This window comes from Papio anubis, chromosome 10, assembly GCF_008728515.1.
Source record: "Papio anubis isolate 15944 chromosome 10, Panubis1.0, whole genome shotgun sequence".
Taxonomy (NCBI): Eukaryota; Metazoa; Chordata; class Mammalia; order Primates; family Cercopithecidae; genus Papio; species Papio anubis.
In genome coordinates this window covers 12314965-12337589 of record NC_044985.1, presented here as the reverse complement: position 1 = coordinate 12337589, position 22625 = coordinate 12314965, and the positions used below count along the sequence as shown (strand labels likewise).

General features: G+C 37.7%; 1 protein-coding gene across 5 annotated transcripts; it reads left to right on the top strand.

Annotated features, from left to right (window-relative positions):
* Positions 1-65: 65 nt before the first annotated feature.
* Positions 66-21941, top strand: INSIG2 (insulin induced gene 2). Of its 5 annotated transcripts, none has more exons than XM_009185031.4 (6): positions 66-184; positions 6858-7243; positions 13687-13811; positions 17652-17818; positions 18005-18104; positions 19223-21941. In XM_009185031.4, the coding sequence occupies exons 2-6, from the start codon at positions 7000-7002 to the stop codon at positions 19262-19264; spliced, it is 678 nt and encodes a 225-aa protein (XP_009183295.1). In that variant the 5' UTR covers positions 66-184; positions 6858-6999; the 3' UTR covers positions 19265-21941. The 5 variants fall into 5 exon arrangements, with proteins under 5 accessions (XP_009183295.1, XP_009183297.1, XP_021779082.1 ...); XM_009185033.4 differs by lacking the exon at positions 66-184 and adding an exon at positions 198-309; XM_021923390.2 differs by lacking the exon at positions 66-184 and adding an exon at positions 4831-4927.
* Positions 21942-22625: the final 684 nt, after the last annotated feature.

Here is a 22625-nt window from a genome sequence, read left to right as displayed (position 1 = left end):
TGCCCCGGCTCGCAGGTCCACCCTTTATTGACAGCAGGAACCGGAAGCTCTTTTGCCCCGATCGCCTGCGCGCGGCCTCGTTGGCCGCACAGGCGCAGTGGAGCTCGGGCGGAGTTGTGGGAGTGGAGGAGGAAGAGGCGGTGGGGGGTACGGGGGCTGGTCCCAGAAGATGGCGGAGGCGGGGGTGAGTAGGGGGTCTCCCGGCGAAGCGCGGGTGACGTGGTGCTGAGGAGAGCGGCCTGAGGAGGAGGGTGGCCCTCGGGAAGAAGAACTACTTGTGTTGTTGCAGCCTGGGAACCCTGGTGGCAGGTGCGGGGAGCCAGGACCACTGATGGGCCTGCAGGGCAAGAGGCTCCGCTTACCTGAGATGGGTCCGCGAGGTCCAGAAGGGGACTGCGGGATCGGGGTGGGGTCATAGGAGGCGTCCAGGCTCCTCGGGCAGTGGATGAGTGTCTGAGCGGGAAGAAGTCTGGAGGACGGCGGGAAGGGCGAGCCAGAGGTCTGATGAGGTGGAGGTCAGCGAGCTGTCAAGCATAGAGCTGCCAGGACTTGGGGGCTTGTAACTTGGGAGAGAAGACTCAGGTTTGGGCCGGGGTTGGATCCAAAGAAGACAGGTTATAATCCATTCAAAAGATAGGGCATTGGGTTGAGGAGTAGGACTCTGGCATTTTGGACTGGAATTGGTTACCTATGGAATAGGTGTTTCGGTAAAGCCAAAGAATTCTTGCCAGGGCCTGGAAGTGGATTTGATGATAGTTACTGGATTTTACGGTTGTTTAGTGGGGATTGGCAATATGGAGAAGGAAAGCAGTGTGGATTATGGGAGTGGGCGCGAGCAATGGTGCTAACACCGTGTCCAGTTAACGTTGGAAAAAGTTGTTAAAAGTATGATATTAGCTAGATACTCTAGGAAAATATACCATGAAGAACTTGCTGTTTTGTAGGATTGATGAAGAACTGCTTTAAAAACGAATGGTTAGGCTTGGCAGCTGGGCCGCTGAAACTGTTTGGTATCAGTATTGCGGTGAAGCTGAGGACTGCAGGGGAATGCGTGCTCCAGTCCTGGTGCAGAAAAAATAAAAGCAGCCAAACAGTAGCTAGATGGTGTTTTGTAACTTCTGGATTTGGCCCTGATAGTGAACCACTGAATGAAGGTAGATGAAGGGAATGCTACTAATGGGGGCCCCAAAGGAAACGGAAATTAGACGTGTACCCTTCCTGTTTTCTCTTGCTCAGTACTGTGTTTTATCATTGTGTTATGTCACAGTTATCGGTTCATGTCTGCTATCCAGTGACCAGGCTGTGAATCATGTACCTTTGGGAAAGAGGTTGATTCTGTTTAACTGACAACTGTTGCTTTTGCAGATGGTCACAGGGAAAGGAAAGGATAAAATGCAGTTCAGTAGTTTAAAGACAGTTTTCTTAGTTCAGAAACTTAAAACGATGGAGTAACTTTTTTAGGCACTGAGATGTGACATTTAAAAGCTGTAAGAGACTGTGAATGCAACTAGCTTACTGGTTTCTGTGTTTGGGTTTTAATGTTGAGAGGAAAGAGTTGCAGTGTTTCTAAGGCAAATATTTCTTTTCTTCCTAGAAATTTTTAACGTTTTTAGCCCATGATACATGTAGATGTGTTTTTATTTAGGGAGAATTAAACTGTTTCATTGATTTAACTATGTTTTTTTCTAATGTTAGTGCTTATCCTATTTCAAGAATGGTATTCTAATTAAGAGAGCATATGATGAAAAATATGTGAGGTAGTAATTCAACTTTATTGTTTAGTAGCTTATGTGACCTAAGCACCCGAAGAGACAGGGTTATCGGAGGGAGTAAAAATATTTCTTTTACTGCTAATCATTGGAAGAAGAATGGTCTTGTCATTTGGTTTTAGGGGGTGTTGCAGTTGTTGCAATGCAACAGGTTCTTAAGGTTACTGGAATATTTTGTATGTGTGTTTGTTTTCAAACGCTTGTTGCCTCTAAGTTGTTTCAGTGGCCAACATGAACTTTGATTTTTATTCACAAAGCTCATAATCACTTATAACTCTTTTTTTAACCTAAAAGTAATAATATCAATCCATTAGTAGGCAGCCATACACCTGGATTAATGTTTTTCCAGTATTGATGATTCATCACTGATCTATGCAAATTATTTGAACTGTTTTTCTTTCTGTTTAGTATTGTACTTTCCAGAAATTTTAGGCCAGGGCTCAAAGTAGAATTTTTCAAGTTTAGTGGAAAGTTTTTCTTTGTGAATTGTTGAAAACATTATTTTGGTATTTGGTAGTTTACCAACGTGATTTTAAAAACAGTTTCTTGTGTGGCACTTAAATTGTTTTGTACCATGTTTGTGAATGGAAGCAATGTGGTGAAGCAGAAAGAACTCTAGACATGGGGTCAGAGTGGGTGGGCCTAGTCCTGGTGCTACCTGGTAACAGTTCTGTGATCTTAGAAAGTTACTTAACCTATTTTATTTCGTAATATGGGAACTAACAGCACCTGCCTATTTACCAGGATTGTTTTCGAGAATCTATGGAGATATTGTCCTTTAAACAGTACCTTTATACCAGAGACTTCTTCCCTGGTCAGCCAATTATTTGTCAAGTAATCTAAATTTTTCAAATATAGATTTTTAAAAAAATTTTGGAACCTCAAGTTTATCATTAATGTAAGACTAATATTTAAAGATATAGAACCACTTTGTTTTAAGAAAATGGTATCAGTACATAATCAGAAAAACAAACTTCAAAATAAACGAAGGGAGCTTACTTTCCCTTGAAAATAACCCACTCCTCTAGTGTGCAACTGGTATCATAAACATCCTTTTAAAGGAATTTCATTGTTGCATGGTAGGGGGTGAAATGGTTTTGTGGAAGCCTCTATCCCTTTGATGAGTCTGGTCATTTTCGGGCATTCACTATGCATGTTTGTGGTAATAAGAACTGATGGTACTGTCTTAATCTTGTTACTCCAGTTGACCACTTTGCTTGTCATTGGCCTTGCTAGTAGAGTGAGAGAACTGTTAGATTACTGATTCTTTACTTTGGATCATGGACTTTTTTGAGTACTTGATAATAATTATGGAACTTTCGTCCCAGAAAAAAATGCATATATACACAACTTTTTTGCTTTGTTTTGCATGGGGGTCTCATACCCATTGGAATAGATGATCTCCCAGTTCCCTGCTATTTCTTAAAGCTTTTACTTTTTGTCACCAGTAATTATATACTATTGTATTATGATGTAGTTACAAAATTAGCTTTTTGAATCTCATTCAAATAAACATCAAACAAATGTGTTATTTTTAAGGAGAACTTTTGGGGCAAAGTAGGAAACTGAACAAGCACTGCCAGGAAAGGTTAAATAAACAGCTGTGGTAGAAAATGTAAATAAACAAAGTCTCCAGCTGTCTTGAAATAGAATGAAGTATCTAGCAATCAGTGGCTCTCATTGTGGTGACAATTTTGGTTATCACAAATCGGGGAGGGGGCATTTAGTGGGTGGGAGCCAGGGATGCTAAATGTTTTACAATGCTTAGAACAGTCTCATACAGCAAAGAATTGTCCTGCCTAAAATGCCAGTGCCCTTTGACAAATGCTGGTGAGTGTGAGATGGGGACTAGCATGACTGAAATAGCTTTTTTAAACTGAAGTTGTTTTCCTTTTTAAAAATACTGTTACACATAAAATACCCCTTTCCATTAATTCCCTTTTGGAAAAATCATAAACAGAAACAAATGATATACTATCTCAATGTGGGTTACTCAGAAAGTATGCCCATCTTCTAGCTACTGTTAGCAGCACATGAGGGCAGTGTGCTGTGTCTACTGGGATTTGAGGAAGTAAAGAGTCAACTTGTTCTCATACAGAGTGTTAGTTTGCTATTTTTTCTTTTTACTTTAAAACATATTTTTACACCTTGATCTAGTACTTTTAAAGAAAATTTCAAGGCGATTGTGCATTTATTCGCATCGTCTTCGTGCAATTGTATAGTCACTTACTTATTTTGGCTTACTACCTTAGAGTGTATTATAGTTGAGATGGTATTTCAACATCTAACCATCTTTTCAGTAACCAAACACCTTTATATAGAACCATGTGCCGAAAAAGAAGTCTGAGCAGTTGAGATGGAATGGAATTCAAGGTATAGAGGCAAGAGGATGAGCTTCGGAGTCAATTAGACCTGAAGTGAAATTTCAGTTTTGGTACTGCATGTCACATGACCATAAGCAAATTGCTGAATCTCTTTGACTTGGTAGCCTCATCTGTAAAATGAGGATGATAATTCCTACCTTTGTGATTGTTTTAAAGAGTAGAGTTACTATATGTCTGGCATGGACTAGGCCCTCCATAAATGGGTGCCCTATAAAGAATGATGATGATGATGATGAAGATGGAGAGTTCTGTAGCTACTGAACCTTGCCAGAAGCAACCAGATGATGATGATGATGATGAAGGAGAGTTCTGTAGCTACTGAACCTTGACAAGAGCAACCAGGTGATGATGATGATGATGGATAGTTCTGTAGCTACTGAACCTTGCCAAAAGCAACCAGATGATGATGATGATGATGATGAAGGAGAGTTCTGTAGCTACTGAACCTTGCCAAAAGCAACCAGATGATGATGATGATGATGATGATGATGATGATGAAGGAGGTTCTGTGGCGCTACTGAGACGCCAAAAGCAACCAGATGATGATGATGATGATGATGATGATGATGATGATGGAGAGTTCTGTAGCTACTGAACCTTGCCAAAAGCAACCAGGTGATGATGATGATGGAGAGTTCTGTAGCTGCTGGGAACGCCGCAACAGATGATGATGATGATGATAAAGGACAGTACTGAACCTTGCTAAAAGCAACCAGCATGCATGGCATGCTCATATGCCTGGATTCCACAGCAAGGAATGGTCTGCAGGACCAGGTCAGGAGGAGATGTTTCTGGGCATTTTCAGTTGGTATTTAGAATATGTTTTCCCATGAATTAGCTATACTGTGGGTTAGTTTTTTCAGTCCCTTAAGCCGTGGAGTTCAATTACTTTATAGTCTAAGTAGGTCAGTGAGGACTACTAGCCTGGGAACAGAATTTCCTCTTGAATGTTGAACACACAGCTTTGATGTGGCACAGCCCCAGGCCTGTTGTCTAAGTGTTTATCACATGGAACTGATAGGCTGTGGAGGTTACTAATACTTACAAATATTCTCATTTTCATACTAGTTTTTTTTTTGTAATTCAGCCCCATTCTCTGCAGTTTACATGAGGGCTTTGTTCCAAAATTCTTTCAAAGGTTGTTTGAGACTGGAAAACTCAGAGGAAATGTATATATTTTAAGTGATGATTAGGAGCTAGGTTTGCTCTCATAAAGGCCTACTTTACCCTATATGGTTTGATTCAGAAAGAGTTAACCCAGTTTAAGCAAATATGATTATGTGGAGCTCCCACTGTGGGCTAAGCAGGAACTTTTCTGGGTGCATAGGCACAGTGATATTAGTATAATCATAAATAAGACCTTCATGAAACATTTACAATCCATAAAGCAACTATACCTATAATTACAAAGTAGTCATTCTAAGTGCTACACTTTTTAAAATAAACTGCTTTTGGATTAAAGGAAATATTATTTCTGTACCGACTTATGAAAGTGCCGAAGATACATTGTTGGATGGAATAAAAGCAAATTACCTGTGTAGTATTTTTTCCCATTTAAAAACTGTTAGTATTCATAGAAAACACATCGAATATGTGACAGTTTGGGAGACTGAACATTATGGTAAGAATGAAGGCTTTCGAGTCAGACTGCATACTTTTGCATCCCAGCTTGGTCTCTTACTGGAGGTGTGCACTAGGTCAAGTGACTTAACCTTTCTTTGCTTTTTTGCGTCACCTATAAAATGTACATAATAATTGCACTTAACCTCTGAAGGTTATTGTGAGGATTAAATGAATTACCACATGTCAGGTGCTTAAAACAGCACATAGAATGCCCCAAAAGGAAAGATCACTTTGGTCAGAGGAATGAACAAATACCTAGACTGATTGTAGTAGCAAAGTTTTAGGTTTTAGAAGTCAGGAACCAAGTGGATAAAACTCATTAGAATCTAGCCATTAGATTGTTCTTCATTTTCTTCACTTCCTTTCTTTTGTTTGTCCTCCAGCTTTCTTATAGTCCCTTCTGTGATTGCAACAAGGGCAGACTGTTGAGGCAGGGGTGGGATACCGTTGTGCCCCTGGGGAGAGTGAATCAGGTCTGGTTTCTGTGGTTGGTGTATATGTAGGTGTGTGCATGGTGGTCTGGTTTTGTAGAATGTTTTTGTGCGGATAACCAAATATATAAGCAATAAACATTAAAACAGGTTATTTTGTCCTTCTATGGAGGTTGTCCTCGTGACTTATTTTATTGCAAAAAATACAGCGTCTTCAGTCAGAATACGCTTACCTGTAAAATATAAAATACACTATTGTACTGATAGGCTTAGAGATTTAGGGAGAAGAGAACAGAGACCAGGGTTTTACCCTCCAGATTCTAGTGGAAGTGTCAGATTACCTGTTCTGCTTTTCTCAGAGATAGAGCAAGCTGTTTCTACTATGATTCTAACCTTTAGGTCTCTTAGGTCACTTTTTCTGTCCTGGTAAATGTAACGGTAGTACTTTATTTTTTATTACATCTTGCATATAAAAATACTTTTAAAACTTTTTCTTATTCAATAAATAACTGTTAATAATTTGAATAAATTAGTATACAAGCTTGTCATTTTCTCATTTGTCCATTTAAATGAACTAGTATTGAAATCAGTAAAATTACAATAATCATGTGTTAGATTCACATTAATTTCTTTTTTCTTATCTCTTTCAGGATTTCTGGTAGGTCCTACTTTAGGACAAGATGTGGTGGTACTGTTGAAGCATCAGTCTTTGATTCACAGACACTTGAGCTTTTCAGCTGGGAAGCCTTTCCTTTTTTTTTTTTTTTAACAGCTTACTGAACCTATGAAACCATGGCGGAAGGAGAGACAGAGTCACCTGGGCCCAAAAAATGTGGCCCATATATCTCATCTGTCACTAGCCAGAGTGTGAACTTGATGATTCGAGGAGTAGTGCTATTTTTTATTGGAGTATTTCTTGCATTGGTGTTAAACTTACTTCAGATTCAGAGAAATGTGACGCTCTTTCCACCTGATGTGATTGCAAGCATCTTTTCTTCTGCATGGTGGGTACCCCCATGCTGTGGCACGGCTTCAGGTATGTGTAGGATGTTTCTGTAATGCTTAGAAAGGAAATAGGGTAAATGAGTATGGATGTTGTCTGAGCAATAAACCTTTTTTAAAAAGAAAATATATTTATTGAGATACAATTTAGATATAATACACTGGACCTGTTTGAATTGAACAACTTGATGTGTTTAGGTAAATGCGTACAGTCACGTGGCCACTGCCAATCCAGCTGTGGAACATTTCCATCACCCTCCAGAGTCTCTCGTGTCCTCTTGCGGTCCATTCCCCAACCCAGCCTCAGGCTACCACTGATCTGCTTTCTGTTGCCATAAATTATTTCTCTGGGTTCTAGAACGCACTATAAATGAACTCATAAAGTATGTACTCCTTTCTGTCTCATTTCTATCTGTCCTGTAAACTTTTAACATTTACTTCTAAAAAACAATCCTGTTTCCCTTAGGGATGAAGCATTTAACCCTTTAATTTTGTTCTTTCTTCAACCCATTTCATCTAAGTGTTATTTTAAGTTATTTTGAGGACGAACACCACCATCTGGTTTTAAGGGTTTGATGCCTGTGTTGTGGTCTTGTTTTTGAAGTAATAAAAACTTGAAAACTTGAATAATTCAAGTTTAAGGCTTCATGTTGTATTTTTTTAGATTGTTGTAAATGCCTTTTTCCTTGGTATCTTATTTTTGTAAGTACCTTAAGAATAAGAAATATTTAAAGAGATCTATAAGGTAGACTGTCTTTGCATAAAATTATTATCCTATTAGTTACTTTAGATTTTTTTTGGTGGTGGGCAATGTGTAATGCATAGAGTAGAGCATTTCACAATACTTTATTGAAGCCATACATCCACAGTGGATAGCTCTTTGGTGTTTTCTAATGACCAAGACCAATAGATTAATACTGTTTTTAATAATAAAGTAATAGAAGGAAACCATAATCATGTGGTAGAAGATGATTCTGATTGAAGGAGAAAATTGCTTTTTTAAATACCCATTTAGTGTCTCATACTTAACATATATGAGTGAATATCTTGCAACATAATATGTGTCCTTCTTGGCTTCCATCCAAAAGCTGGAGGTTGAAGGGTGAGTTTGAAGGGTGAGGTTGCACTTTAGAGAAGTGTTAGAATGGCCTTGTGAAACTTACTGGACAATTATAGAATCCGGTTGCACGGTTAGAGGGGCACTGTTGTAGTGAGGCTTTAGTGCTTATATACTGATGTCTCACTATTACGGGGTTCACATTAAAAGTGAAGTCATGAAGGCAGTGATTCTTAATTTCCCCAGGGTTGTCATTCTCCAAGTGAAAAGGCAAAATAGTCCAAATAAAAAACAAATTAAATTGTATCACTCTCTGCTGTATGTACGGGTCCTCACACATTTTTCTTTCATTTAAATTCAGAAGAGAAAACGTTTTCTCAACAACTTTTCTAGTTCTTTGTTTCTTTTCTTCTATGCTGTAGTCTGGCTGCCAGTAGAAGCTTTGTGGGACATGGAAGAACATACATGTATTTTCAGGAGAAAACAAAGGGAAGGTCAGAGAAGGGAAACTGTTGCTTAGTGAATGTCTGCTAATGTGCTAGGTACATCCTGTAATCCCAGGGTTCTGTAGAGCAACTTTGGGAGAGAGATGTTTGGTTTTGTGCCTGTTTGGGGGGGATGAGGACACTCACTGAGATGAAGAAAGAAAACCAGTGAGCCCAGGGTCCCAGAGCCAGTGAGTGGTGTGACTGGGCCCACATGTCACATGTTAGGGAAGGGAAAAGGAAGCTACTCAAACTTTCCCCTACTCAGGATGCCTCTTTTCAAGCCTCCAGACTGAGTGCCAGACCTAGATGGAATTCCCTGGCATCTGTTGTGCATTTGGGCTGGGGCAGGAGAACTTAACTGAGGTTTCATTGTACCTCCACTATGACGAGTAACAGGGCTGCATAGTGTCCTTCTGGTCCTTCTGCCCTGTAATGTCAGCACTTTTGCCATAAACTTACATTTTAGAAAGGAAAATTTCTAATGCTAATACCACAGTTCAGCTGCTACTTTCCTTCCTATTTCCAGCCACTAGGTTTGTCACACTTACGAACTTAACCTCATACCTTTTCATTTGGGGAATTTGCGTTTACATTTCTTGCTTAAGTATCTCTTCTGAAAGCAGTTTGTACCATGAGGTACTTGGGCAAAAGAAAGAGAGGCATTAGGAAATCTAGATTCCAGCAAATTCTGCTACCAATTTTGTTCGTTAAGTCATGGTGTTTTGTAGATGAGAGTGAAAGATACCAGATTTGTGCAAGTTACCAGAGATGGAAAATGGATTCTTGCAAAACCTCTGCTCTGCTATCCCCTGCATCATTATTTTAGGGAAAGTATCATGGGAAAAGAAGTAAATGATTTAAGAAACATAGTGTGTTTGAGTTTGTGTGTATATGTAATATGCATATGTTTTTGTGTATGTGTGTTGGTGTGGATTTTCAAGACCTCTCTAGGGTCTTACCATCTTAAGTCAGAAAAACTGATAATCCTTTGATTTTCCTGTTCAACTAACATTCAGAGATCGAGCAGCTACCTTTTGGAGGGGCTCCAGAATCACCATCTTCTTTGTGTAGAAAGTGCTCCTGGTTATTTGCCACCTTTCTCTATAGCACAATCCTGGAAAATTTGCTAGTGGTGCTTCTGGAGGGACAACTAATAGAGAACTTTGGTAAACTAATTTTGATGACTTTTTTTCTTAATTCCATATTTTTAGTTTGATAATGCTGATGTTACAAGTTAACTTCCTTATGTATGCCATGTACCAGAATTGGAATTAGAAATATTTTCAGCGTTATTGAGGGCCACAAAGAAATCTTTCTAAAGAATAAATAGAAAAAGACAACTCATGTGGATAAAATAAGTAGAGAAGTTGCCTCAAAAATCACAAGTAGCCTGGTTGTGTCCAAACGTACGAAAATAATATCTAATGTAAAAAGAAAAGAAAAATCTTTCCTGTTTAGTTTTACAGTCCATTGCCCCATTCCTGTAGAACCTTGTAAGATTTCTTGCTTTGTCTCCTTTTCTACATCCAGTTTCCAAGTTTTACATCTTTCCTCTGTCTCTTTCTTCGTCCATCCATCCCTCAATGGCTGTGCTTGGAGTCTTGAGTCTTTTCTCTTCCTGCCTCTAGTTTTGCACCCACCCGTTTCTCAGCCCCCTTGTGTGGTACCCTCACTACTAAGAAGATGGCCTCTGTCTGGTACAACAGTGATGACATTGTTTTCCTGATTGCCCATTGTCTACAGGGTAAAGGCTTTATAATATGGCCCTTGCCTGCTTTTATTTTCTTCAGAGTCTTTCTGGACTCTGCAGCTCCCTTTGTGTCTGAAGCTTACAGCTTCCTTGTAACACCAGCAGTTTCCAGTTGTCCATGATTGTCCTCAGTCACCTCCCTTTAATGAGAGCACTGTTTCTGCGCCATTTACTGCTGAATGCTCCTGCCTAAAGTGTCATCTCTTTCTGTGAAGCTTTTCTGACAGCCCAGCACCTTGCCTTCCTGCAGCACAGGCAAAGAGAAGCCTGGGACCCCTCTGTCCTGTCAGCTGTACTTAATGCAGGATTGTATTTAATTGTTTTGTTTCTATGGTCACTTTGCAACTGGAATCATATCTTACTCTTTTGCCTTTTTTTTTTTTAGACAGAGTCTCACTCTGTCACCTGGACTGGAGTGCAGTGGCACCATCTTGGCTCACTGCCACCTCCACCTCCTGGCTTCAAGCAATTCTCCTGCCTCAGCCTTCCAAGTAGCTGGGATTACAGGCGCCCGCCACTACGCCCAGCTATTTTTTTTTTTTTTTTGTATTTTTAGTGGAAACAGGGTTTCACCATGTTGGCCAGGCTGGACTCAAACTCCTGACCTTGTGATTCGCCTGCCTCGGCCTCCCAAAGTGCTGGGATTACAGGTGTGAGCCACCACACCTGGCCTTGCCTTTTTAAATCTCCAGCAAATACCAAGAACCAGACATATTGTCAGGGCTTAAGTATTTGTTGAAGGAAAATATTATCTTGTAGTTTTCCATCGAAGTATACCTCATGGAGTGTTTTCGTTTATTCAGTTCCTGTTTTCTTACAAAATGTCTGGCTTTGACTCTGTTCCTTTTAGCGCCTCCCTGCATTAAGCACGCTCCCATAAAAAAGTGATGACTTACTACTGAGGTTTTACAAACTTCTTTAGTGTTTGGCTTTGGTAGACTGTAACTAGTTACTGGGAAATAACTTAAAGATATCACAAGTAATGTGATTTTTGCATCAGAGAACCATTTGATTTATAAGCAGGACTGTGTTTGCATATGATTTTGCACAGCCATGATTTTAACAGTCTTTCTTGTTGTTTGTTTTTTTTTTTTTTGAAAAAAAAAGTACAGGAAGAGGAAAAGAGGCCCAGACATATTCTGTCGAGCTCTCAAACAGTGGAACCTCACAGTATTGCATGTATTGCTATCAGACTCTGCCATGCCTTTATTTAAGGGAAAGAAAGAAGACATTTAATGGGAAGTGACAAGCTTCTTTGAATTCTCCCTCTTCAGTGAGCAGCTGAGAACCATGCATACTCAATGGATTTGATTTTTATTGGCAAATCCCAGGGTTGGCAGTGTGGCAGTTTAAATTTCTTTTTGTGTTTTTGCTTTCTCTCCTCAATTGTCTCTCACTTGCAAGTCTGACATCACATGCATAAAAATATAGTCAATTTTACTTATTTATATCTTGGCACACACATGTCAGTATTCTCTATGTAATAATTCTTTACCTGTGGCATCAGTTGCTCAGGAAAATTGACTTGGAATGTCTGCTCTTAGTTGACTTTACTCAGCAACAGGCAAAGGGAGGATATATATCGTGGGGGGACCGGGGTGACAAATGAGCTGTTAGTTTTATGAACCCTTGAGAAAAAAAGGTGATATTTGTTTAGTTACATTTGAACTGTTAGGGATGCTTGTTGCCATTTTATTTGTATAGAAATTTAAAAATCCTGTCAGTTAAATCTTCTCGGAATTTTGGAGCAGTCTTTTAAATAGGAATATAGTGTGAAACTTCTAGACTTACAAATCGTTATTGGAGCTCTGCATTGCCGAGATAGTTCTTAATCTCTTAATGTTCTATGAGCCATCTATACTCAGCAAATGCCTAACTTAAAAGAGTTGTGGACTAGAAAATGCATACAGTATTGCAGCATCTCATCTTGAGATAGAAGGCTGGTCACACAGCCTTTTTCAAATGCTGCACCATTGATCTGCTAGCCTGTGATTTTTGATACTAATTGGTTTCTGTTTTTCTTCGAAGAGTGAATGCATTGCCTGTGAGATATAGCTGGCTAATATTGGGTAAGGGGAGGGCCTCTTGTCCCTCAGGCACTTAGATTTTGGCATTGTAATTTCATGATTCCTCTTGAGTGGTACTGGATATTTTAAACATGCTTTTCAACTGATGTGACAGTAGTGTCTTTATTGCCAGAATGGCACAACATAATCATCCTGTTTTTAGGAAGATTAGAATGTTTTCATTAAATATTCTTTTTAATAACTAATTTAGCATTTAAAATTCTTTCCCACTAAATGAATAAAATGTTGAGGTTTGAGAAATATTTAAGAAAGGGAGAGAATATTTTGGGACCCAATCATTGACATTTTATATACAGTTATATATAATTAATGACACAGCATTCAAGGTGTTCTTTCCAGAACTAAGGGAAGTACTAAGATGATTTCTTCTTCTAACAGTGCATTTAAAATTTAACTGAAAATTTTAAATACCTGTACACCTTGTTTCCTCCATTGTTTCTATGTGCAGAATGAGTCTACCTGTAGATTTCTGTTGTGAGTTTTCCTGCTTTGACAATGTGACCTACAGCCTCATTAAAGGGCTAGAGTGGAAAGGAGTGTCAGTAAAAGGCGCTAGATGCGGAAGACTAAGATGGGAAGCTGGTAGGGGTGAGACTGATCTACGTAAGAGGCCAGCCAGAACCATCAGAACATTGTGTGTATGATGAGCTTGTTGTATACTTTTATGCTTCTAGATTTTCTTTAGATTTGTGGCATGTAATACCTATTTTATGGTTTGGAGTTTAGAGAGAACATTTCTTAACTGCTAACTGGTTTGATACTTTTCAGGTCTCATAGGTATCAGTAGCAGAAAAGTAGCATGAATCATCTAGTCCAGTCTGCTAAATTATGAATCATATATTTGAAGAGTGTTTTGTTTATTATGATTTAGAATGTTGTTGTAATCATTTGCAATACTTTCTTCATTGGTGTTATCCTCATTTCATTTCTTTTGGAAGGTAAGTTAAAAAATATCAGTGATTGATGTGAAATAACTTGTTTGTTTGTTTTTTAAGAATCTTTAAAATGCTTGTGGTGGTTGTAGTGATTCTTTTAGCTTAAGTGTTGCCAGTACAACATTGGAGATAACTTAATTTTTTTCTTTTTTCCCCACAGCTGTGATTGGGTTATTATACCCCTGCATTGACAGACATCTAGGAGAACCACATAAATTTAAAAGAGAGTGGTCCAGTGTAATGCGGTGTGTAGCAGTCTTTGTTGGTATAAATCATGCCAGTGCTGTATCCTTTACTCTGTAATGAAATGCATGATAACAAAGCTTCCAACAAACCAAAGGTTAAACAGCTCCTTACAACTTCACTGTTGTCAAATTGTGATATGCCCACTTAGTCAGAAGAAGAATGTGAACCATATTGTTGAAACATCAGTGTAGCAACTGTGCAATTACAAAGTGGGGTATAGCCTTTCATTTCAATTCGTATTTTTCAATATCACTTAGAAACTTTGCAAATTTAAAATATTTACCTGTTTTCTTAAATTTGGTTACTTAATTACTTCTGTGTAGTTAATCCAAAAATGGAACAGGTACATTTTCAGAAGAGTTTTTTCCTCTCTTTCTTTAATAATTGCTAATAAGGACATGTGGTAGCTTCAGGTACTATTTTGTTTGTCTTTTGTTTTTCATTTTTCTTTTTCTTTTCTTTTTTTTTTTTTGAGATGGAGTCTCCCTCTGTTGCCCAGGCTGGAGTGCAGTAGCGCGATCTTGGCTCACTGCAAGCCCCGCCTCCTGGGTTCACGCCATTCTCAGGCCTCAGCCTCCCGAGTAGCTGGGACTACAGGTGCCAGCCACCACGCCCGGCTAATTTTTTGTATTTTTAGTAGAGACAGGGTTTCACCATGTTAGGCAGGATGGTCTTGATCTCCTGACCTCATGATCCGCCTACCTCAGCCTCCGAAAGTGCTGGGATTACAGGCCTGAGCCACCGCACTGCACCTGGCCAAGAAGCTTTTTTTTTTTTTTTTTTAAAGTTAGACGCATTGGTTTTAATCAATACTGACAAACCATGTAAATGGCATAAGTAGAAATACCAACTTAGACCTTGGTCAAAAATAAATTTCTTTCCCAGTACATATTTTTAAAGTTTTATTGTTTGAAGATTCAGACATTTTATTTAGTGGTTAATGAGTGTTTTTACAGTGTCCCAGGCAGCTCCTATTTCTCTTGCCCTTTCTACCTTCTGTGCCCAGAAAAAAATGTTTGCCCTCATAAGGTTTTTCTCCTGTCATCCTCCTTATTTCCTCTCTTCTACTTCCTCCTCATTCGCTCTGACTTTCCTTGTAGAAGAGGAACTAGGAAATGCTGTTCCTGTCTTTTCTAGGAGATGTGGTTTAGACAGTGAACGTGGCAGGAACCTTGGGTACTTGGAAAAGCAGTAAGTGTGACCCAGGCTGCCAAAAGTTTGCTCTTCCAACTCTGCACTGGACTCAGGGCTGGCAGAGTTAGCTAGCTGGAGAGAGAGGGTGGGTCATGTGTCAAGTAGATCCCTGTGTCTTTCACAGAAAGTATTGAGGTGTTGTGGATAAGCTTGGGGGCAAAAAACATGGAAAAGAGAAGGGTTGTAGATTCTGAAAACATATCTGCCTTCCTCTGCACGGTTGTGCTGGCTGTTGCAGTTCTGTGAATTTGGAAGTCCCTCAGTGGCTTTTATTATTTTTAATTTCCTTTTGTATTGAGGACATTTCCACGTGTTTATTTTGGTGAACTTTTTGAGATTTAAGATTTTATAAAAAATCTAGTGGTCAGGAGGGCTTAAAAAGATAAGATCATATACCATTCTATCTAGAAGAGAACTTAGAAATCACCTAGTTCCACTTTTTTTTTTTTTTTTTGTAAAGATAATAAGACAAATGGAAGCTAGAGAGGTTAGGTAATTTACTAAGTCATTTATTCTGCGACATTGCATTAGAGCTGAGAACAGACCCGAGAGAGCCTGACTCAAGTCTAGGAGCATCTCATTTGCCTACACAGAAGCCTCAAAACTGTCAGTTCCTCTCTATCTGGTGGATTAGATGCTTCTCTCTCAGACATTTCCACTTCGATTTTTGTTTTTCTGTAGAGAAATTTAAATAGCCTTTCTGAATTTTTAAAAACTTATTAAGTTTAAAATCTTTACATTTCTTTCTCAATGAAATACTTAATAGCCTTTCTGAAATTTTAAAAACTTATTAAGTTTAAAATCTTTACATTTCTTTCTCAATGAAATACTTAAATATAGCAATCTTAGATATCCTGTTGTCCTTTAAGTAAAGTCCAAAATGTTTACCAAATTTATAGCATACACTTCTAATATTAGGTTACTTAGACTTTACAAACTCATATGGCACTATTTTTTTATTTTTTGAGATGGAAGCTTGCTCTGTCGCCCAGGCTGGAATGCAGTGGCACAATCTTGGCTCACTGCAAGCTCTGCCTCCCGGGTTTACGCCATTCTCCTGCCTCATCCTCCTGAGTAACTGGCAGCCTCCTGAGTAGCTGGGACTACAGGCGCCCGCCACCACACCCGGCGAATTTTTTTGTATTTTTAGTAGAGTCAGGGTTTCACCGTGTTAGCAGGGTGGTCTTGATCTCCTGACCTCGTGATCCGCCTGCCTCGGTCTCCCAGAGTGCTGGGATTACAGGCGTGAGCCACCGCGCCCGGCCCATATGGCACTATTTTAAGACTGATATATCTGTTTACTCTGGAAGCCTCCTTACTTCGCTGTGACTTTTAATGGAGTTTAGTTAACAAACATGAAACTCATTTAATACCAAATTCCACTCCTTACATGAGTGTTTATTTCATAGGGAAATCAGAGCTCTAAACCTTTTCTTTGAACTTTAAGTATAATGATAGCAAAAGAATAAGAAAAGCTTTTCCAGAAAGCATATCCATATGAACTGTAGATTTCCTTTTAAATCAAGCCTTAACAAGAAACGACCTTGAAGGGGTTGCCCACAATAGTCCTGAGATGCTGAGAAATAAGCAAACTGGGTGTTTAGGATAGTTGCTTGGTAGGGGTAGGGAAATGGTGAAAAACAGAGTGTTAAAGGTAGTGGGAAATGGCTTCGTATGCTTTTTTTTTTTTTTTTTTTTTGGACTTCTCTGTACTTGTAGCGTGGTCAGTTTGGTGATATGTGTTCCTCCAAAACGTCCCCCGCCTTCCCCAGTAGCTGGTTATAGAGCCAAGAGGTGGCCTTTGGGACATAGATAATGCCCTTTTAATGGCACTTGAAATTAATTCCTTTAGTGTAATCCTCTAGCAAAGAGATGAGAAAACTGAATCTGTAAAGCTTCATTTTACCCAGAGAGTTTGATGTAGAAAAGGGCCATACTTTTGTGAATAGATGCTTAAGTAGGTGATGAAAATAAAATATCATTTGAACAAACTGTCCTATACCAGAAAGTCTCAGGCACCAAAATAGCTTGGCAGGTTGTAAGAAAATGTTCACTTCAAGGCTTTATCCTCAACAAATTAAAACTAGAACAGTTGACATAATAGAAAGGGATACTGTGTCCTTGGTACTCTTGTTTCTGAACTGCATTATTATAAAATGTGTCTGTCAGTAAATCATAGAGAGAATGTGGTACCCTGTTAAATAGCTGTCAACTCTTCTATTTTCAAGTTCCTGTATGATTCTCAAGTAATTCTAAACCTGCTGGAGAAGTAATATTGGTTTCCTTTTTTGCAAAAGTGTGTTCTTTTAGTGATACTTGTGTTCTGAGGCTTCTAGTTATTTTTAGCAAAGAAAGCATTTCTTAAATAATGGCTTATAATTGGGAATGTATGTAGACTGTTTATTTTTTATTTTTTGGAGGGGTTACAGGTTGGTAGGATCTATTGATTAATGTCTTTTATGTATCTGGTATTGGGTAAATACTGGAGATAGTTTTAATCTCACCTAGCTTCATACATTGTACTAAGAGACTGAGGTACTTGAGTAGAAGCAATTAATTCCCTTCTCAACAGATGCTAGAAGCAATTAATTCCCTTCTCAACAGATGCATCTCTTATTTAGAAAAATGAACAGGTGATATTATTTGGTTACAAGTTTTAAGATGACTTCTTAACACTGATCTCAGAAAGTGGATTTTGATAACAACATACAGTTGTCTCTCACACTGGCTGCATTATCCATTGGACTGTGGTGGACTTTTGATAGATCTAGAAGTGGTTTTGGCCTTGGAGTAGGAATCGCCTTCTTGGCAACCCTGGTCACTCAATTACTAGTATATAATGGTGTTTATCAGTAAGTATTAATCCTTAAAATTTTGGTACTTGTTTGCTAGATAAATAAATGTTAACTGCTTTCAGAATTGAGATTATGAAATGAGGTTAGCCAGTTTAATCTACAGAGTGGTTTATTTTCATTGTAATTATCTTAAGTGTCATTGCAGTTCCTCTGTGGGTATTAAAGACATGTCTGTTATTCTAGATATACATCTCCAGATTTCCTCTATGTTCGTTCTTGGTTACCATGTATATTTTTTGCTGGAGGCATAACAATGGGAAACATTGGTCGACAACTGGCAATGGTAAGCTGATGCTTATTAATCACTTTTCTGAATGAGATGTATGACAAGTTTTATCTAAAAGGTAGTCCTATAAGGGAAAGCAATTTGTGAAGACAACATTCTTTGATTGATTTTTTGCACTTCCATTGAAATAAATCATTTGGAAGAATTTAATCACAGGTGTTTTAAAAGTTGAGAAGCCACTGGAGAAAAAAGCTCAAAATGTGTTATGGATAGGGCAATATGATTTATTGACCATATGGGGGATATTAGTGGTTTTTAAAAAACTAATATACAGGTTTCCACTATATCAAAAAGGGACAGTTTTGAAAGTTAAAAAGGTCACTATTAATAAGTATGTTGCTACAATAAGTATAAATTAGGACCATCTCTAACAAATCAAGACGTTTGATCATTTTAGTCATGAAGGAAAAGGACATTGTTGATGATTCCAGTCATAGATGGCAAGGGTTAGGGAGTGACATTCAGAGGCCACAGCAGTTTTATGAATAAATGCTGTCACTTTTACCTTTTTAGCCAGGTTAGGAGAATTGAGTGATTTACTTTGCTGTATTTTTGGTAAAATAGCCAACCAATTATCTTACCCTATTGGTTTCCTTTATTTTGAATTGTGGGTGTACATTTTTATAGCTGTACTCTAAAAATATTGTTTTGACTAGAAGCTTTTGTTAATGTAGTAGATTTTTTCTTTTATATCATATAATGATTTGAAAATACAGTGATCTGAGTTCACCACAACAGCCCTGTCCTTAAGTTCGTGAACTGTTCTTTGCTAACTTGCCTTATTGAGTACTCAAAGAAACCTACTTTGCTTCCTTTCATATTAAAAGATTGATCTAAATTCTAAATCATATACTGCCACTATTTGCTTGTAATGCAAAAATCTCATCTTTCTTCTGCTTTTGGCTGTGGCTTTTTCACTTCCAGAAGGTGAATTATTTTTTTCCCTGTCCCATTTGTCATTTAATCATAGTAATTATGTAACTCTCAGATTATTTGAGGAATAAATGGGCACATAGTAATAAAGTGTTCATTTTTAGAGCTTTTCAGTTTATTTGGAAGCTGTTATTCAAAAGAAATCTTCATCTGTTAACCTTTTAACCTTTTAATTTTTGCAGTATGAATGTAAAGTTATCGCAGAAAAATCTCATCAGGAATGAAGAAGGCAAAAAATATCTTTTGTACAAAAAAACAAGATGAAAAGGATGTGAAGTGGTAGATATACCAACAAAACTTCAGACTGTAAAATTGCCAGGATGCAGTTTTTCCCTTGATTGGCATGTGTGTATATATGGATAAAATACACATATACACACACATATTACTGCAATCTGTGATTGCTTCATCTGTAAATCAGTTGCAAACCTTTACGTATTTGACTTAAATAACTGTAAGATATAGATGTACTACATTAAAAAAGTGTTGATTAATAGATGAAATTTTTAAATTAATTTTTTAAACATGCCACACATTGTTTCACAATGTTAATGTGCCAAAATATTGTTCCTGTCATGCAGAGTATAAGAATGCTTTGAACAATTTGTAAACTTAGTGAAATAAAATAAGAAAGCCAAAAACAAACAAACAAAAAGCATATGGGGAGCTGGTATTTTCTCTTTAGCTTACTGTTGTGCCTTTTTATGTTTCTAATCACAGCAGTATGAGTTATGAGTGCCCTAATTTGTGGTTAGTTTCTAATTTAATGCTGTTTCATAGAGTTTGGAATGTTTTGATACAGGGTGAGAATGGACTTCTGGTTTCAAACCTGCATTACTGGAGACAGCCCAAAGAGTAATTTTCTGTTTTGACAGATCTTACTGGAAGTACATATGCTAAGCAAAAGAGGTTATCAGCATTAAATTGTTTTGGTTCTAAATTTGGAACACTATATATAATTAAAAGTAAGGACTACTAGAGGATTTAATTAGAATAAATACATGTTTTGGAAATACAGTGACCTCTTGCAGTGCCACAAAAGTGCAGAGTGGTATTAGCTGTCATCTGCAATACAGAATCTCATTGCGTTTGCACATGGAGCATATAGGAAACTCCAAACAGATCAAAATGAGGTTTCTAATTCTGTTGGGTTCTGTCATCTATTGGGTTCTATGAAGCAAACCACTGTAGCTTTAGCTGGGTTCGGTCATATGACTCGTTGTTAGTGGAATGCCTGGTTTTTCATCTTATATGCAGTCTGGGGAGTAGATGGGTACATAATTTCTTATGTATTCGTGTGTCCATTAGTGAATAGTTCAAGTCTGTTTAAGAATGTTTTGAGATGGCATTCTCTGCATGTTAAAGATCTTAATGGCAACCAGCACCTCTTAAGTATGGTTTAAACATATTCTTAGCTAAATTTTTTCCATTAGTTTTTGAAATTGATGGCAGTTGTCTGATCCACAAGGGCAAGATCTTCTGAGTACTCTGGAGTGTGTGTATGTGTGCATGCATGTGTGTGTTGGAGTGAGTGAGTGAGAGAATGTGTCTGTGCATGTGCCCATGCTTTCCTAGAATGTCAAGTAGATATTTTTACATTTTGAGTTTTAAAACAATTGCTATCAGACTGAGATCTTGTATGCCAAACTTTAATCTGCTTTTATGTTTTCAGGCTGAAGGTGTGAAAATCCTAAGAGGATTTCATATTGAATATGTGTACACAATCTTAACTATTGTGGTGGAAAACATACTACTATAATTTATTATTATATCTTCCAGATAATGTTATTCATTTAGAACAAATAAGGTATATTTTTTAGAATCAACTTTGTAAGCACTATAAAATCTTTAATAAGTTATAAGATCTATGATGTGTTTACCTTAAAAATTGCTGTTGAAAGCAACATGTATTAAATACGTAATTATCATCTGGGTTAAGAGTCTGTTTCTTCTTTGTGGTAAGTCTTAGAATATGGTACTGTGGATTAATCTAATGAAATTAACGTGTGGTTGAAGTTACCAAGAAATTATGAAAGGAAACTAAATACAGTTGACCCTGGAACAACAGGAGTTAGGGGCACCACTCCCCAAGATAGTTGAAAATCCCATGTATAACTTTTGACTCCTCCGAAACTTAACTACTAATAGCCTACTCTTGATCGGAAGCCTTCCCAATAAGAAACAGTTGATTAACAACATATTGTGTATGGTATATATATTATATACTCTATTCTTACAATAATGTAAGCTAAGGAAAAGAAAATGTATTTACTCTTCATTAAGTGGAAGTGGACCATCATAAAGGTCTTCACTCATGCTGTCTTCACTTTGAGTAGTAGGCTGAGGAGGCGGCGGAGGAGGGGTTGGTCTTGCTTTTGCAGGGGTGGAAGAAAATTTGCATTATTAGTGGACCCACATAGTTGAAGACTACGTTTTTCAAGGGTCAACTCTATATAGTATTGGTGAGATTGAATGATTATCATTGGTGTTCTTAAATTATTTTCAGGTCATCTAGAAAATAAGATAATTATAGCAAAAAAACAAAATTGTTTTGATATTTTGATAAATATATAAATGTATAAAACCTATTTTTTTCATTGAAAGAAAGTGGGAAACATTTTTTAAACATTGCTAGATTGGTAGTGCTTTCTTTGATTATTTCAAGTTACAGAAATTTGCACAGTTGAAAATGGGATAAATTCTACAAAAGTGCAAGAAAACAATTCAAATTAGCCAGAGCCCTGCTAAAACTTTTAATGTAAAATTTATTTATTTGCACTGAGCTGTTTTACCTTCTTTAAGACCATTGGGACCTCTCAATGATGCATATGTTTCATACATCTTGTATTTTCCAGGCAGAAGCCAGACTTGGTTAATATCAATAAATACTTCTGTATTCCTGTTGGCTCACTTACCTTTATAATGAGGTATATTCTGTAATTCTTCCAGTGATGGTCTGAATAGTAGAGTCTTAGCTTTGTGTGTCTGAAAAGGTCTTTTTCATTCTTGAAGAATAATTTGGCAGGCTGTAGAATTATAGGTTCATAGTTTTTTTTCCCTCCCTCAGCACTTTGAAGATTTTTAACTCATTGTCTTCTGTCACCTAATGTTACAGATAAGTCTGCCATTACCGTAATTTTCTTTCCTTTGTAGATAATCTGTCTTTTCACTCTAGGATATTTGCATGACTTTCTCTCTATCCTCTAATATTTTTCAGCTTCATTATGATTTGGCTAGTTGTAGATTTGTTTTTTTTTTTTTTTTTTGTTTTTTTTTTTTTTTTTGCTTGGTATTTGGTATATACTTTCAATCTGTGAGCTCATGTTTTCAATTCTGGAAAATTCTTAAATGTGCCTGCATATTGGAATCACATGGGGACCTATAGAAAATGCTGGTGTCTGGGTTCCACCCCCAGAGACTCTGATATAATTAGTCTGGGGTATGCCCTGAGCATTAGGATTTTTAAAAGTTCCCCAGGTGATTCTGATGTGCCACCCAGGTTGCCACTTACTGGTGTAGTTATGCATAAAATAAGGGGGAGAGTCCAGGTGAGAGAGATGAGATGGGTAGTGACATTGGAAATGA

Excerpts from the sequence above, each read along its gene's own strand:
- INSIG2 (XM_009185031.4), top strand. The coding sequence starts at position 7,000 with ATGGCGGAAGGAGAGACAGAGTCACCTGGGCCCAAAAAATGTGGCCCA. Across the intron at positions 13,812-17,651 it reads GTATAAATCATGCCAGTGCT|AAAGTGGATTTTGATAACAA; the intron begins GTATCCTTTACT and ends CACTGATCTCAG. Across the intron at positions 17,819-18,004 it reads GTATATAATGGTGTTTATCA|ATATACATCTCCAGATTTCC; the intron begins GTAAGTATTAAT and ends CTGTTATTCTAG.